The 17801-nt window shown below is 40.7% G+C and overlaps 2 protein-coding genes across 16 annotated transcripts in view; one reads left to right on the top strand and one right to left on the bottom strand.

Annotated features, from left to right (window-relative positions):
* The window catches only part of KIAA1217 (KIAA1217 ortholog), a 339766-nt gene extending 337076 nt beyond the window's left edge, over positions 1–2690 (top strand). For all 12 annotated transcript variants that reach the window (XM_030445014.1, XM_030445023.1, XM_030445015.1 and 9 more), the window contains 2 exons: positions 234–356; positions 1086–2690. In XM_030445014.1, coding sequence (XP_030300874.1) covers positions 234–356; positions 1086–1580 — 618 coding nt within the window. In that variant the 3' untranslated portion in view covers positions 1581–2690. The remainder of the gene's footprint in view (positions 1–233; positions 357–1085) is intronic.
* Positions 2691–7811: 5121 nt separating this feature from the next.
* Positions 7812–17801, bottom strand: part of ARHGAP21 (Rho GTPase activating protein 21) — a 107476-nt gene continuing 97486 nt past the window's right edge. For 3 of the 4 annotated variants that reach the window (XM_030445008.1, XM_030445010.1, XM_030445011.1), the window contains 10 exons: positions 17177–17319; positions 16922–17077; positions 16735–16813; positions 16258–16331; positions 16083–16172; positions 14282–14407; positions 14040–14081; positions 13609–13714; positions 11795–11826; positions 7812–10365 (listed from right to left, as the gene is read on the bottom strand). In XM_030445008.1, coding sequence (XP_030300868.1) covers positions 8638–10365; positions 11795–11826; positions 13609–13714; positions 14040–14081; positions 14282–14407; positions 16083–16172; positions 16258–16331; positions 16735–16813; positions 16922–17077; positions 17177–17319 — 2576 coding nt within the window. In that variant the 3' untranslated portion in view covers positions 7812–8637. The remainder of the gene's footprint in view (positions 10366–11794; positions 11827–13608; positions 13715–14039; positions 14082–14281; positions 14408–16082; positions 16173–16257; positions 16332–16734; positions 16814–16921; positions 17078–17176; positions 17320–17801) is intronic. The other variant, XM_030445009.1, reaches the window with a different exon arrangement.

Below are 17801 nucleotides of genomic sequence, written 5' to 3'. Positions count from 1 at the left end.
CATGAAATCCAGGCTGATCAGTAGCTGAGCAGTTTTCTCCATTTGATTCTGGAAATTAACACCTGTGGTGTGAAGCTCCTGAACTTTCCCTGCATGTAGTACTGTGGCTTTTTTTTTTTTTTTTTTTTTTTTTTTTTTTTGGTGCATGGTGTGCAGTGTCCTCTTCAAGCCCACTGGTACTGATCAGAGCTTGTCTTTGTCTCCCCTTCCTGCCCCTCCACTCCTTTCTGCAGGCCTCCAGCGCTGCCTCCCAGACAAGCCGGATGCCGGTCCCCATGGCTTCAAAAAGTAGACAAGGAAGCATGGAGAAAGCAGGCAAACAGCACAAGCTGCAGGATCCACGCCAATACAGACAGGTAGTTTTACCCTAAACCCGGTGTTTGGATGGACAGTTCATGTTGTTTGTTTATTTTAAAACTGCAGTAAGTGACTGAGGTTATACCAAATAACGGATGCCTGTCTCTCAAGTGAGGTCTAACTGGACGTCCTGGATCCTGGGGGCATGACAGTATCTACTGATCTTTTCATCATGCTTGTGCATGCGTGTCTGCAATAAAACACCTGCTGCTTTGGTTTTTTTCCCTTTTGTGTTTGTTTTTGTTTGTTTGTATGTTTGTTTAAACCATAGTATTGCGCTGTAATTTTAAGATGTCAACTACCTGTTTACTTTCCCTTTGGTAAATGTGGTGGTTCCTCAGGAGAGCTGGGAATGCTTCTGTTCAGAGCCTTTACAGGAAGCCGTGGACACTAACCTGTCAGTGTAACAGATGGCAGTAGATGTACACTAACTCTCTGGTCAGACATGTCTATTCACACCTAAATAACCCAGAAGCATGGCCAACGTAGTGACTGGTCTATAACCCATAGATTGCGCCTTCTTATAGAAGATTTGTTGGTTTACTCTCTCTATGCACTCTTTGTTGGGCACTTTGGGTTTTCTACCAGGTCCAGTTCACAGCTGCAAGACTTAGCTCAGGCCTCGAACTGTTAATCCTTATTCTCCGTAGGGCTGGTTTCCCAGGTCCTGTTGGTTTATCATGTTACTGGCTTTCTGACAAACTGTCTCCTGCCATCTTTATTTGCAGGCTAATGGAAGTGCTAAGAAAGCTGGTGGGGACTATAAGGCTACTTCCCCTACCCTACCTGCTTCTAAGATCCCATCCTTTTCTCCCACTTCTGGGAAAAGCAGCTCAGCACCTGCTTCTAGTGGTGACAGCTCTAACCCTCTTAATCCCCCTGCTAAATCCTCCATTCCTTCCTCTAACCTTCTCGGTCCTCAGACAGGTCGCATAACTTACTCTACCTCCCTCATCCCCTCTGTCTCTAATGGCTCCTCCAAGTTCCAGAGCCCCACTTACCCAGGGAAAGGTCACCATCTCTCCTTCTCGCTACAGACTCAAAATGGCCGGCCACCCCCTCCTTCCTCCTCTACTTCCCCCCCCTCCTCTACCTCCCCCACTTCACTGAACCAAGGTGTGAAGAGCATCAGGACAATCCACACACCTTGCTTCACCAGCTACAAGGCACAGAACGGAAATGCCGGCAAGTCCGCCCCCTCCGCGGCCAAGGAGCCGTCCTAAAGGCCACGCACCGCACGCGCCCAACTTCACCAAGGCTTTTTTTGATCATTTGCCAAGAATCCGCAGCCAATATTTTAACCAGGGAACGTAACCATTTTGCTGTATTGCTGGAGGCTTAATACTAATCACGTGCTGAATACTGAATTACTACACTAGAATAGAGTGAAGCTTTTTTGTAAAACTGTTGCTGTTGCGATGATAAAAGAGCGTTTCCTTCTTACAGGCAGCACCTCTTACAAAAAAGTGTGCAGGTGTGTGAGTGAACGTGAGTGCGTGTGCACAGAGGTGTACTGAGCATGGGGAAATGTATGGGTAAAAATTTAGTAAGTTGTTTTGTATAAAGCTATTTTTCATTATGGGGACTAGAAGTGAACAGAGATATACTAAAGTGTGATTGTACACAACTGTAAAACAAACTAAAATATTTTTCTTTTATTTTGGTGTTATTTAGGTTTGTTACAGATTTCTATTTTTGTCAACAAATGTCATGGTTCCTTTCTCGAGATCTTTTTGCCAAAACATTTTGATACTATTGTAATGTACATTTGAAAGTAGTATGCTGGACAGTAAACAAGAAACAACAAGACTGGTCTTAGTGTGTATGAGGCAACTCAACCGATTGCACTGCCATTCAGATTATATTTAAGAATTTGCCAAGCCAAGGAAAAAAAAATAAATAGTTTTACACATGTAGGTAGTTGCCGATTACTTTTTTTTTTCTTAGCTAAATCCACCCCTTTTCCTTCAGTTTTATTTTACTGAGACCTGGTAACCTATTAAAGTATTGCCTTGTGGATTTTAAAATGTACACTTCTGTACTGGTCTGTATACTGGCAAACTTTTGTACATACCTATAAATATATATAAATTAATAAATGCTGTATGTGGCTGGGCACATAGAGTAGTTTTACCACACCAAAGTTAATTTTTATGCATGCTTTAAAATATATATGGGGAAGGGTTGAAAAAGATGGATATCAGCCAAATGGGAAAAAAAGTAAGAAGCTCACATAGCTCATGGTTTTGTAAATAAATTTATTTGTATAACACAATAATGTAATATACAGAACTATGATAAGCAAAGATCTTTACAAAAAATAAAGGGCTGCATGCTTATGTATTTGTATTTTGTCACTATTAACTTTTATAATTGTCTCAATGAGCTGTTAAGCTGTTTGCCAGAAAGCATTAGAACACCAAGAAAAAACCTGACTTTATTTTCCCCACATTAAAGCCATAAGTAAGTATTGATTTTAAAAGGGGATCTTTCAAATTCACCTGAGCAGAAGCTAATTGGTGGCACTACAGGTTAGAAAAGTAATGGGAAAAAAAAAAAAAAGGTTTGTTTTTTTTTTTAAACAGTGTTCCACTGTTTATTGTTTTATTACTGCTTGTGAAACAGATTCTTAGAAGTGTCATTTCAAGGCTGAGCCCTCAGATGACGAAGCCTTTGCAGGAGTAACTAAAGGATATAAAGGTTCAGTCACACCTCACATGCTGACTCAGTCTGGTTCTGGTTCCAGCAGGGTGATGCTCTGTTCCAGCCCTTCCCCTGGCCCGGCAGCCAAGGCCCCAGGGACGTGCAGAACAGGGTCAGATGCATCAGATGTTGAGTCCAGCCCAGGACAAGCTGGGTGGCTCAAAGGCAAAGAGAAGCCTGAGGTGCAATTCAGAGCACTCACACTGACAAGCCAGAGTGAAACCTGTTCCCTTCCTGTCAGCACAGCAAAGCAGTGGCTCTGAGGCCTGCTCTGGGAGTGGCTGATTTAGGTGAGAACAACCTCTCAAAAACTTCTGTCACACTGCACAACCTGGACCATGCACTTCCCAAGGTGTCTTCTACTTTCTAAAGTGCTGAGCACGTTACTCTGCTCTGAAGGGAACAAGTCTGATCCAGTGCCCTATCTTGCCACCAGGAAGGGATATTGCACATCCCCACGCAACAGGCAGTAAACGCAGAGAGCACCAGAGGCTGAGGACGATGCTTCTCCATCATGGTATGCAACACCAGTTCTAATTCAGTGATGGCCATAATAGGTTTTGTTCTTACACTGTTGGTCTGACACCCCTCAGGGAGACCGTGCTTACTGAAAAACAGTAACTTGCTTATACCTGATCCTCTGAAATTCTGAGACCCATCCTCCACAAGCCCTGGTACAGGCAGGCAGGATCCCCAACAGCAGACCATGGCCACGGCCCTGTCCCTTTGCTGCCCTGCTGTAGGTACCCTTGGGCAGTGGCTCTGGCACTGCTCCAGCTGCTGCTTCCCACAGACATTTTGGGTGAGGGGTACAGCAGCAAATTCTCCAGCTCTGTTTCAGTTTTGATGCTGACAGTAGTGGTAAATAACCCAGGATCACTGCCAAGCCCCAGGGTGCACAGTGGGCAGGAAGCAGTGCTGTGCCTGACAGGGAATCACAGCTTGTGGTGGTGGAAATTGCCATCAAGGAGTGAACACGACATCCACACACAGCCTCAGCTACACTGCAATGTGCACATCTGCCAGCACCCACCTTCTGTGCCCTTCTGCATCTCACCCTCAGTGCTGGGGTGCAGCATCCACCAGGAAACCAACCACAGCCTTGGAGTTTTGAAAGCTGAGAAGTGTTTAAAAAATGAGTAAGTCTGTAAGTAAATCCATTAAGCATGGAAGGAAACACCACGGGCCAGTGATTAAAAAGCCAAGTTTCTCACAGTGAACCAGTTATGAAGAGGCAGTGTTGGTGGAGATGACTGCAACCAGTGAAAGATGAAAGCCACTGTGCAGCCACCACTGCAGGAGGGGGCTTAGTGCTACGGGAGCAGCTCCCAGGCACAGTGATGCTGCCTGTGCTACCCCCAGCTCACTCGTGTTCAAAAAGGGACCCTGCAAAAATGCAGCCCATCCTCCTTGCTGTCCAGCACACGCAATGCCAGATCAATCTCTCACCAGTTCGTGAGCAGTTTTAAGATAACAGGGGCTCTTCAGAAACACAAACCCAGCAGAGTACAAGACCTGCTAGCAGCTGCTCTTGCAGTACAAGTATCTTCTTGGGCAGCCATCAAGCTTATTTTGCATTAATCCTACTGGTTCAGACATGATGAGACCTCACTATTCCAAAAAAATCAGAACTGAAGCTGCTCACAGCTCCCTCTCGAGGTGGGAGAGGTTGGCAGGGGAGCAAGACCTTCCTGCTGCCAGCTGTAGTCTGAGCCAGCCCAGGACTTCACAGCAGAGTCAGCACCATCCTGGTGCCAGCTGACTGTAGTGCTGGGGACTGCAGCAGTGATGAGGCAACTCAGGACCTGACCCCTGCTCTGGGCAGTGGGAATGCAGAGTAGAAAGGGATGCATAGGGCAGGAACAAGGAGAGACATTTCTGCCTAGAAACATTCATGGCCAAAATCTATGTGACCCCCCCTCAAGAGGCAGCTCTTCCTGTATGATTAAGAATCTCATTGTTTCATTAGCAGCTGAGCAAGGCAGATTTCACAAACTCCTGACTGAGCTTCAGGTACATGCAACACTTCCACAAGGGTGCTGTTTGAAGTCATTCACCTTCCCAGCTAGGCATCAAACTGTACCCTTCTCTCTGCAAGCTGGCACCATTAATTACTTGATTACTATCTAAATGGTGACAATGTAATGACCTGGCTTTAAAAACAAGAACACAGCTTTTTATAGCAGGTGAGACCACATTTCACACTTTCCCCCAGGACAAGTGGAGAGAGGTTCTCCTTAGATTGCTGCAGACAGGAAAAGACCCTTAGGTGCAGCTCAGTAAAGGATTTTCCTTCAGCTCTGCAGCAGTGTGAAAGGAATGATAAGCAGTCTGGACTTTGACAGTATCTTAATTCCACATTATCAGTGCTGGGAGTGATACGAATGGGGTCTGTAACAAACCATTCAGAGAGGCTTAAAAAGCTGGAAGATGCTGTATGACTGCCACCAGATTCCCTGCCCCCCCCAAATACAGAAAAAAAGGATTTTAAACTAAACCACTGATCCCTGCTGAAACAGGAATTGCTGTTTGGAACCATTAAAGAAATCCAAATACTATTATTACCAACACAGTTCATCTTTTTGTTACCTCCCCATCAGATCTCAGGCTGTCCCTAATGACTTGCAGCTACACAGCTCCAAGCAATCCTCAAATCAAAAGTATTTTCCAAGTCGGCTGAAAAAAATAGGCACAAACTGAAATAAAAGAAATTCTGCTTACACGTTTTTTTAAAAGCCCCTTTCTACCGTACACATGATCAAACACTGGCACAGATGCCAGTGGAGGTGGTGAGGTCTCCAACCTTGGAGATACTCAAAACCCAACCAGACCCAGGCCTGAGCAACCTCCTGTGGCTGCACCTGCCTGAGCACGGTGATCCCCAGAGGTCCCCATGCCCACCTCAGCTGCTCTGCAATCCCATGGAGCTGCTCACTCTGCTGAATCCTGCTTCCAGAGAAAATACTGGCAGCACTCACCTCAGGGCAGGTCATTGCATACACTTCCCTTCCTGTGTCAATCAGAACGTCACCTTTCTCTTCCAGAGGAGGATGGAAAGGATAACATCCAGAAGGGTCTGAAACAGCTGCTGTTAAGATCAGGTCATAGCAATGGCTCCCAAAAATGTCTCGTCTCAACTGCCAGCTCTGGCTTGAATTTAAGGTGATGCTGAGTTGTAGCCGTCTTCAAAGAGGAAAAATCAGTGTTTTCTAAGCCTTAGATATGCTGCCACATTATCTTTCCACAGGTGGCACTCAGCCATCACTTTTCCCTGTGGCACCTGACAGACTGCTGCCTGCATCCTCCCTGTCCCTAAGCTTCCCAGGCTATCTTCTCCAAGACTGGATTTCCATGGAAAGAGCAAGACAAGGGCAGTCTTAACCTCTATAATTCTTTTCTAACACTCCCACGGATATCCCTTACTTTTGTCCAAGCTCTACAACTGTTCTGCAGCTTCCATTCAGTCAGTGCAGCTGCAGCAGATGCCATGGAGGCTGCCAATGGCTTTAATTTTACCTGTAGTGTTGTCAGCCAATGCAATTCCTGTTTTTTGTTCCTAATTTTTAAAATTTTTCAAACCTTGTGCTCTACTCCAGCCACCACGATAAAAGTTTCATTGCGTAAGAGTTGGCAGCCCTATATCTAGACTCAGGAGTTAAAATAATTATCTGTAAACACAACAAAATGAAAACCAACTTGAGCTATCAAAACAGCTATTGATCAGACTAAGAGGCAGCCCCCCAAGACCTCTTACACACCTAACTATGCTGCTTCACTGAAAAGCCCCCTGTGGCTTACTGTGGATGCTCAGCACAGACTCTAAATAAAGATTCTGAGGCAAATGATAAGACAAAATCTGCCTCCAGTAGGAGCTGAGGGTATTTGCTAATGAATTGCATTAACAGACACATTGCAACACCACATTTTGAATTCTCATGTTCAAATACACTTTACTATTAGGATTAAACCAAAACTATCATCAATTACCTTGTGTTTCACAAAACATTCCCACTTTCCCTGCACTCCCCACGCAAACGCTGCCACAGCGCTGCCTTCCTCACCACTCCCTGGGAAAGATATTTTAGTTGAGAAGGAAACCACAAGAATGTGAACTGGTACCACATGCACACAGTTATGCATTGAGAACTTTCACTGAGATCCTCAGCTCTCATTTCTGATGCTTGACAGCTGATTTTTATAATTTCTCACAAGGATCAAAAACACAGTACATGAAAGCACAGGAGTGTTAAAGTCACTTCAGAAAGAAACAAAGTCTGCTTGCAACTCTGTCAGCCTACACATCTTAGGTACCGTAATTCCTTCTCAGTAAAACCACACATCTGTAGAAGTAACTTTTTTTTTTCGCTCACACTGCTCCTTGCTTATTTACCATCAATGCAGGTTTAATCTTCTGTCAAGAAAATGACATTTCAAGACCTGGGAACACCCAAAGTGACAAAGAGCTGCTTTGTTTTCACGTAGGAATGCCAGAAAACAGAAGAAATTAAAAATATACCAATTTGCTACATACCTTTGGATCAGATAATGTATCAAGATGAAAATATTTAACCCTCTCTCCTCTGCTAACCTCCTGGTCCTCAGGCCACCAACAGGACTTTGCAGAGGACTTTGCACCCTCCATCCAGGAGCAACTGCAAGGTCTGCAGCCCCGGGGTCAGCTGCCCACTGCAACTCATTAAATGTGAAGTTCTAAAACTGTTCATTAGAATGAATTTGAATCACACAAAGAATCACCAAAACAATTTTATTTCCAGTGTTTAAGTGGGTATGCACACAGGCATGATACAGGTTTGGATTCATTAGGTCTTCATGCAGAATTATATTCTCAATAAAAGAAACCAGTTCCATCCAGTATCCACTATCTACACGCCTATGTTACAACATTTATATCAAATCTGGTATCTGAAGAAAAGATACACATGTAATATGTACATTTAAGTTACTTATTTTACAGAAAGATTAAAAATTCAAGTCACATAAAACTCAAAATCTGTATTAAAATTGGAAATATAAAACTCCAATATTTACTGGAATGCCTAAGGAATGGAAGCTCTGTAGCCACCTGTGTTAACCTTTGTAAAATGTAATGAAACTCGTTAACAGTAAAATGCATTCATTTGTTTGTAGTAAGTTTCTCTAATTTAACAATATGGCACCCTAACAAACCAAATGAATTTATGATGAGGCACTTGTTAGTGACTAAACCAAAAGAACAATTTTTCTGCATACTAATGCCAGGCCAACTCGCAGTCCAAAAACCATGTATACACTACACAGCATGTTGCATCATATGCTTTGTTCAACATTTGTATGCAGCCATCAAATATAGTTTTTCTTAAAATATATATATACTTTAACTTTAGTGTTCTTCTGGCTGTGGTAATGCACTGTGAAGACGTTCCACAGAGCATATTGATGAAACCAGCCCAAATGGAGGCTGCATAACAACAACAGTACAGGAAAATATATATATAATGTACACACACACATACACACAGTTACTGGGAAGTGTAACAGTAAGTTAATGAATTGCTGTAGTGGACATATCTCCCCATTTCAAAGATACTGGTAGAATCGAGATCTAACCACTTGGGTCCCAGACAGTTTATGAGGATGGGCATCAACTGCTGGGCTAAAGTTGGTTTTGTTCATATTCTGATAATTTTCACCATTTACCTGGTCTGGTGGCTGAAATGGTCCCAAGGGTGGTGTTCTGTTAATTAAAGTCAAGCTGCTGGAAGAACTGCCTTCATCTGCCTGCAACTCCTCAGATAAAGGCAGCTCTGCCTGTGATACATCTGCTAAGCTCATGTTCTCAGGTCTGGGCTTTCCAGTTTCACCCGTATTAAGGTCAGTTGTGCTAGTGCGTAAACGCTCTCGTGCGAGCCAGTCCGAGATGGACAGGTCCTGTGCTGGGCACTTGGGCTTCAGCCGGTTCACAGCCGAAAGCTCAGCTTCTCTCTCTCTACTTTGACTTGGCTCTTGAGCTTTCCAAGCATTCAGGACACTTATTTCTGCAAAATCCCTCTGTCCTCCAAGGGTATGCCTTCGCCTGATGTTTTTTCTCTTTGCAGTCTCTGCAGAGTTAGCTTTTTGATTCCCAACTCCAAACATGTCATCTGCAGACGATTTGAGTCGCAGCTTTAACCTATCTGTAATTTTAAGTCTCCAGGTAGGTTCTTTGTCAGCCTCACTTTTGGCTGATGTAGCTAAACTGCTCGTCGATCTTCCTTTTTTCATGATGTCAAACATTTTGGTCACAGTAGGCAAGTCCTTCTCACTCTTCGCATCTCCTGAACCCTCGCTGTCTGTTTTGTGCCGTGCAGACTTTCTCCTGGACAGTGTATCACATTCAATAAGTTTGTGTGAGCTAAAAAGCCTGCGACTCTCTAACTTTGGTGTTGAACTTCCCTCCGTACAACTTACTTCACTTTCTTCAGAGTTCCTCCGACTGGTCTTTACCACTTCTGAAACTTTCCCCTTGGGCAGCCTTTCAGCAGCAGCACTGGTGGCAAAGACAGGGAAGTCACTTTCACTGTCTGTCTCCATAGGACGCCCTTCGCTGATCAACTCGCTTCTTTCATCATCAGCATCTTCTCCCTTGCTTTCTGTCACCGACTGCACCTCAGGGCTCAGCATACTGGCATCTAAACCAGTTAAATACATAGTGGATGAAGTAGTTGAATAGTCTGAGGTGATGGAACTGACATCAGCTGCTAAAAACTCACTGTGTTTAATTTCAGGGCTGGCTACTTTTTTGCATGAATATCTGTGCTGGGAAGCCTGGGAGGAAGTGCTAAGCATAGTGCCAGAGTCAGACACTGTCTCATCAACCTGGGAAGAAGACTGTGAAATAGGTATTTTAGGGTTATTCTTCTGTGTGGTTTGCAGACAGCTGAGATTTGGTGACTTTGTACATTTCTCATGATAAGGCAGTGAAGGTTCCTGTGACAGGATATTTTCTTTCTTCAATGTCTTCTTTTCATCCTTTACAACATTCACATCTTTTTTACTGCTGTTCTCTTTTTCCTTCAGGACAAACATCCTATGTTTTCTCCCTAAGTCTCTCTCTCTTTCATATTCCCCTTTAGCTATGTCCTCTTTTGTTGTGTCACGAGATTGTTCTGCAAGCTCCTTCTTGAAAAACACATTATCCAACTCATCCTCTGAGCTGCTTGGTTGTGGTTTCTCTTTAGTTTTTTTCCGCTTGCGACTAGCCGCTGCAAAAATGGAGGACACAAGCAGTTCCTTGCTATACTGATCCTTTCCAGAACCCCAAGAACCCTGTAAAAAAAAAAAATTTAAGAGTCATGATTAGAAATCAAAGAAACATTCACTAGCCTAAGACTTTTTAAAAACACTTCCCAAGCTTCAGAGCAGAAAATCTATCTTTATACAGAAAGTATTTCCATGCTTTCTGCAGTCTACATGACATGGCCCAAGTTGTAAATTCTCATCCTGAGAATTCCACTTTTCATCTGAATCCCTTTAATTTGAAGAGCAGTTTATGTATACAGCTATTTAGTTTTTGATTGACTAACAAAGCAAGATCTGTTAGAGCAAGACAACCTTTTCAAGATAGGTTTGCAACAGGAGCAGCTTCACAGATGCAGTCCCAATAGTATGGGACTTCCAAGGTATCTCACCTATGAGGAAAACCTAACTTCTCAACTATTTTTAAGTTGATCTTCCACCTTCCAGGCTGAGTTCTTAAGCCATATGGATTCAATAGTACCACTACAATGAAAGCAACCCCCTAAATTTAGATGCAAGTATAGGAGATTAGCAGAAACAAACTTCTTCCTGATTTTCAAGGGATCTGCCTTTAGAACTGCAGGGAGGCAAAAATGGCACAAGTACAATTATTCCATTTGATAAAACTAATTAAAAAATACTTTTTAACTACACTAACAATACCCCCTAGCCACCTTCTTCCCTGCTTACTGTTCCACTGCTGTGCTGGCATTTCAACTATAAGCCAGGAGAACACAGTGACTCCTGTTCTCAGCTCAAAGGGGGGCAATCAGTGATACACCTAGAATGCACACCAGCAGAAAAACCTGTGCCATGTGCTGATGGCTGACTGAGGTCAGCTGCATGCTGTCGTGTCACCCAGGGTTAGCAACTGAATGACTGAAAGATTCATCTGAAAGGTCAGGTAACTCTGGTGTTACACTGACGACATTAGTTCAGTAGTTCAACAGTCCAATAGCCCATGCTCCAGCCTTACTGCCCCATCTACTAGGCTGTCCTTCCAAGCACTGCAACACTGCCTGAGGAGATCTTGCATAGCAACCTTTAGCCACAACCTTTGCCTTCCTCTAAGAAGAGCTCTTCTGAGCTAAATTCTAGATGTACTTTTTTCCCTCAGCAAAATAGGGAAACACTGCCTGGGGGTAAATAGTATGCCAGCAATGACAGGGAATGTATTATTTGCACTTACCTCTACTAAACTACATGCAAAAAATAGGTAAGCTTTGGAACCAAGTTGTCTACACATGCAGACAATTGCTTTGGCAGATGCAGCTAACTGCAAACCAGTGACATTCTTCCAAGGTAACACTTTAAAATTACTTGATGAGAAAACAGTATTAACACTTATTCAGAAAATTCTACAGCTCTGTAGTATATCTACACGTATACTTTTAAAAAAGCAAGCAAATATCTAACAGTTAGCAGAAGCTGGGAAACATCATTTCACGAAATTATTTACCTTAGATTTTGCTGAGTCACTAGTAGCTGAATCTGTGGAAAAATTAAAAAAAAAACAAAACAATTCTACTTAGTTCTGTGCAACTTTTTCATTGTTGCTACAGACAATGCTGGACTTATGGATAAAGACAAGCACAGAACAAAATGTGAAGCAAATAAAACCAGAACAGAGTGAATAGTCAGAGCTCACAAAGATGCAAGCTGCACCACAGAAAGCCACCGCCATGAAAGGATGCTGTGAATTGTAGGCAGAACCAGCTCAATGATAGGAATGGCAAAGGAGCCCTGTTCTTCTAAATAAAAAACAGAAATACTAATGTTTATTCCATGTTTTAAGTATACAGCCCCTGCAAAACCGCAGCTGAGAGAACTTTTCAGGATGGCACAGCGTCCTGTCCTGAGATTCAGGACACACAAAGCAAAATTGAATGGCTTAGTACTGCTGGCTGCCCTAGGTACAAATCATGGTTCATGGAGTTGTATTCTTTTTGTGACGTTTTAAAGGAATCAAGTCATATTTTGTGTGTAAAACCCCAATCATACATATCTCTCCACCTCTCACTATGTTTAGGTAAAATTTTATTTTTAATTCGTCTGGATTTCAGCAGCTACCAGTTTTGTACTTTTCTGTAACAAGCGCTATTATGGAATGAAAAATGGACACCATAGTTATACTGTCTCGCAAAACCCAAGATTATACAATTATAAAGGGGGTAGTAAGGGGCTAGCACAATGACTAAAAAGTATGAAGTTGCATGTGTTCCATCTCTAGGGACTTTCTCCCTAGGAAGAAAGAGCTGAGCCCCCTGCCACACCCCTTTTTGACACATGGCTAATGCTTTATGACTAGAAAGACTGGTAAGACCATACCATGCTATTTCTCCTCAGGGTCTGCTTCAGAGATAACAAGAAACAGCAGAAAAACTTTAAAAAGTAGCATTGATCTGTTTAAAAATACTCTTAAAAGAAAATTTACAGCACAGATCAACTTTTTTTTTTTTCCATTTACAAGAAACGGGGATTTCTGCAGACAAGGCAGCTACAGTGTGGGCAACAGTCCTCCTTCTTCCTACAGTTCCAGCTGTCCATCAGTGACATCACAGAATCCACTAATGACATCACCGTGTGATAGACTCCTCCCACTTCGCCTGTTACAACATCAGTATAAAGTGATTGTTTCAGTAAGTGCTGAACAACCCTTTGAAAACTCAAACAAGAGCTAGAGATGAAGGGATAACATTTGTGGGGTATAACATGCTGGGTTAGTGCAATAGTATAGTGAAGGAAGAGGGGAAAAAAGTCACCAAAAAAGAGCCTGCAATGCTCGTCCTTAGCCACAAAAGAGGATGGCATTTATAAACAGAAGGAAATCAGCTTTAGTATAGACATACTGCAACATACTTAAAGTGTCCATCACTTAACAAGAAAACATAACTCAATGTTTTGCATTCCTAACGCTGGGTAGGATCAGTATTAGAACAGCACTGAAGTTCAGTCTTTCTGCCGTCACAACAAACCACTTTACAGCACCATATCTGCTTCACCTCACGATGATGAATGCATGGGTTACTGTGAATAAATAAAATAGTATGTGCAAGCCTCATCTTTTAATGATTATATTCCTGTTTGACAACAAAGTTCTCCAATTATATCATGCATGATTATCAACAATTCAAGTCTTTAAGAACTGTTAACAATCTTTAGAAAAAGAGAAAACCAGTTTATTAGTAAAAGAAAATAAGAAGAGAGTTACAGTGGGTTAACAGAGTAGGTTATTCTAGCCTATGGACTAAACACTGTCCAGGCAAGAGTTACCTGATACGTCTCCAGGGGATACTCCCGTTCTTCCAATGTTGGTGAGTAAATGATCTATGTTTGGCACTGGCTGAGATTCTACAGTGTTTTCCTCCTGAACTGCTGTCTACAGTTAATAAACAAAGATCTCTTCATCATCGTTTCACAATTATTTCATTACGATTCAACAGCATATAGAAAATTGCATTATTCACCTGAGGACACTCCTCACGTGCTCTTATTTTTCCATTTTGCTTTATGCTTTTAAAACAAATGCGTGACATTTTTTATTTTTTAAATCATTACTGCAAGAACTGGAGAGCTAAAAAGGTGCTTCTGAAGTGCAAACCATACAGTGATGTAATAAGAAATATACAGGCATTCTAGAGGCAGCAGAAGCAAATTCTAAACTAAGATAATTAGAACAGAAATATTTAGGACACGATACTTACAAGAGGTTCTTCTGCATCATCTTCTGTGAAAAACCAGTCATGCTACAATTTAAAATAAAAAAGGTGAAAACCCCACAGGAAACACAAAAGCCAAATGTGGAACAATCAAACATGGACATAATTAAAATTGATATCCTGGAGAGTTTGAAGGATAAATACCAGATCCAAACTGTCCCAGTAAGAGAAAAGCTGTTGACCTGTGTACAATCCTACTTCTTAAATATTGAAATGCATGCACTTACTTTTTGGATGAGTGTTTCTACAATTTTATATTGGTCTGGCATGTGCGTAACCATGTGTGTCATGTTATCATCTGATGTCCTCACGAGTGTTGGACCAAATACTATTGCCAGGTTTCTTGGTTCCATCTAAGAAACAAAATATTTCCACGTCATACATTTATAATATACACTTATAGTGAAAAAACCCAGTAATAAGGGCTATGTACATCAATTTAACACTATTATATTTGAGAAGGTAGCACATTACTGATTCAGCTGGTATGTTACACTAAACTCAAACCCTCCTATACACACCCACAATAAATGCATCCAACATTTCTACAATTCATAATTCATCCTGCCTTAACCCATTGGCAAGTAAATAGCTCTACGAGCACAGAAAATGCACAAATAGATCTATTCTTTACAGTTTTGGGAGGATTTTTTTCTTTTTCCATAAACACCCGCTATTTTGTTTAGAAACACTGTTTTAAGAATTGTTTAAAATATATGTAAAAAGGCAGTAGTACTTCCCTACTTGTTCAAGGTTTTGGGCTTTTTTTTGTTGGTTTGTTGCTTTTTTGTTTTCCCCTGAAAACATCTATGTGACACATGAAAAAAACAAAGTTGTTAATCAAATACTGCATTATGTCTACTGACAAAGAACTCACTCGGTTTGCAACTACTTTGGAGGAGGCAGAAGCAATGAACACCATAGACCCAACAAATACACTCGTAAGACAGAGTTATCAGATCATGTCAACATTATTCATCCACTTAATTTACTTCTAATGTTACATCTCTTACAAATAATTCTAAAAAAGCAGAATACTTACCTTCTATTTTTGCTTACTTTTCTGGCTTATATTTTACTGTAGTGACATAGAATAGACCAATAATATATAGGAGGCAAAGTCCTTGTGCTTACCAAAAGGAAGTTGCAAACATGACACAAGCCCCTAGTGCTCTATTTGACTTGAACAAGTATTGCAATTTTAACATCACGCTCCCCTCTAGCCTTATATATTCCATGATGTTAACATTAAACATTTATAAAGCACACATGAAGTGAAAAATGTTTACTTGAGGCATTGCACTATGATTTCCTTATAACATCAGTGTAATTCCACTAAAGGTTATAATTAAATACTTTTATATGTACACAAACATATTTTTCTGCCATATTTATCTAGAAGGTACTAACTGTAGAAGCGATATTGAAACCTAACATATTTATTTGAACTGAGTAATTTTCTGATCTTTTAAATGACATAAGATTGGCCACAGATTTGACCACTACCACCCTTTACATCATGAATTTTCTTTCTTAAAAATCAGTCAAACCAGCATCTATGGGGTACTCAAACATCCAATTACAGCAAATCCTAGTCTTAAATATTACTCAAGCATCCAGGAAGCCAGGCTTCATGCAAACCTGGTGCAACAGCCTCTGCCAGCAGGTTCATTCTGACCACAGATATTCACCTGGACCCTGCTCAGGCACACATTTGTTGGTGTCTAGGTGGGATGATATGAAATTTACAGACTAATTTAAGATATAAGATATCTTAAGATATGGGACAAATTTAAGATATAAGAAGTTATTACCACAATAATTACTTCCAGTTTGAACAAACGTAATTTGCATTAAGTAGGTGCATATTTTGCAGGAGTCTTCAGTCTAATCCATGAATCTTCTCAACATACGAAAGGTCTTAATTTTACCCAAAATAAATTATCACCTTAATTGAAACTAATCCTTTATAAAAACTGTACTTAATGAATGAAACAAATTCAAACAATAATACTTTTTTTCTGATACCTTGTTCTTTTCTGAGTTCTCTGCCACTGTCTTCAGATGTGCAGAAAGAAACTTTAGAGTCTCATAGTGATGTTCAGGTAAATCATGAATCTGAAACAAACAGTTGTGATTCAGAACATCAAACATTTCATGCTTACTTTATAGTGCACCTATAATACACCTGATTTCAGCTTACCAGTCTCTTCAGTGTTTTCAGTCGCTCAACAGGATCTTCTTTTCTATTGGCATCTATGAAATCTGCGTATTTGTCTGTTTAAAAAAAGCAGAAATCAATCATATATATATGACTATTATATATATATATATATATATATATATAAGATCACTGGAAGTGATAAATCAGCCCCTTATATTGTATATAATACAAGATGGCAGTAGGGGGGAAAATTTTTCATAGAATATTGCAACAGTAAAATTGCAAATTTTTTTTTGTTCCTTTCTTTCTTAATTCATAATTCTTTCCCCAGAAACATTCTGTTTACAGCTCTCATTTTTCAGCTCTATGATTGCCATGATTCCCTGCATCAGGAAAAACAAGGGCATTTATTGCCTTAACGTGATTCCACTGGATTTTCTCTCGAATAACCTGTAAGATGCAAGACTACTGCACAAGACTCATTCTTGTGACAAAATTGTAATATAAACAACTTACCATTGGTAAAAAGAGGTTCTGGAAGCTTTCTGAAGAAGGATTTCAGCAAACTGCTTATCACATTCAAGTCTCGCCATTTCTACAGATTTAGAAGAAAAGGACAGACATGCTTTGTATTTCTATAATCACAACACAGCCAGACATTTTGGGGAGTTCAACTTAGAAACAAGCGTGATCGAAGACTTACATCATCATGAACATCAATGTCAGTCATTCCTTTGTTGAGCTCTTCTTGCATACTTGAGATAGCAGCATTGTTTCCAGGAACTCTGTAAATACCTGTGTACTCAAGACCCCTTTCTTCAACTAGTTTGCAGCATATATCAACAATCAGTGGAATATACTGAAGAAAAAGAAAAGTTATAGATACATTTTTAATTAATTAATACATACTAAATGTCTCTTTAAATCATAATGGATAAAAAAAATCATCCTTCCGTACTTTGTTGGTGTGAGCTGGAGGGCAGTCATCCAGTCTAACACCAAATGTTCCTACAGCAGATGGCTTCTTTTCAAAAGTCTTCCTCATAATGCTTGGAATGCCTTTTCTCCATGTCCCTTTGTCTTTTGGCGGGCTTGTCTCATCTTTTCGTTGTTAGCATTAGTGCAAACAAGGAAAAAGAGAAGAAAAATAGGAGCATTTAAGTCACAAAAACTCCTGTTAATACAGGTAATAGATTTGCAAAAATCAAGTGACACCTCCTACATTTTTACCTCTTTTACTCACCCTGCTACCCACAATAACTCACTACACATTAGTCTGTTAAAACATACCTTCTTTAACCCTTCTGGGACTGAGAAGATACATTTGAATATATACTGCAAATTTACAAAAGCAAGTACTGAATGTTACTATGGAATTCCATCATTCTAAGACTCCAGGTACATAAACTGCACTTTAAAAAATTTAAAATCTGTATTTATTAAAACAACATTAACTCTCTATTCAACAGTGTTTCACAAAATACCTATGAAATTATACAGCCATGCTTACACTTGTGCAGATCTGCTCATCCTATCAAAAATTACCCCATTTTAGTCCTAAATAATTCCAAACATGACTCAAA

Source organism: Calypte anna, chromosome 2, assembly GCF_003957555.1.
Source record: "Calypte anna isolate BGI_N300 chromosome 2, bCalAnn1_v1.p, whole genome shotgun sequence".
NCBI lineage: Eukaryota > Metazoa > Chordata > Aves > Apodiformes > Trochilidae > Calypte > Calypte anna.
This window is presented reverse-complemented; position numbering and strand designations above follow the sequence as displayed.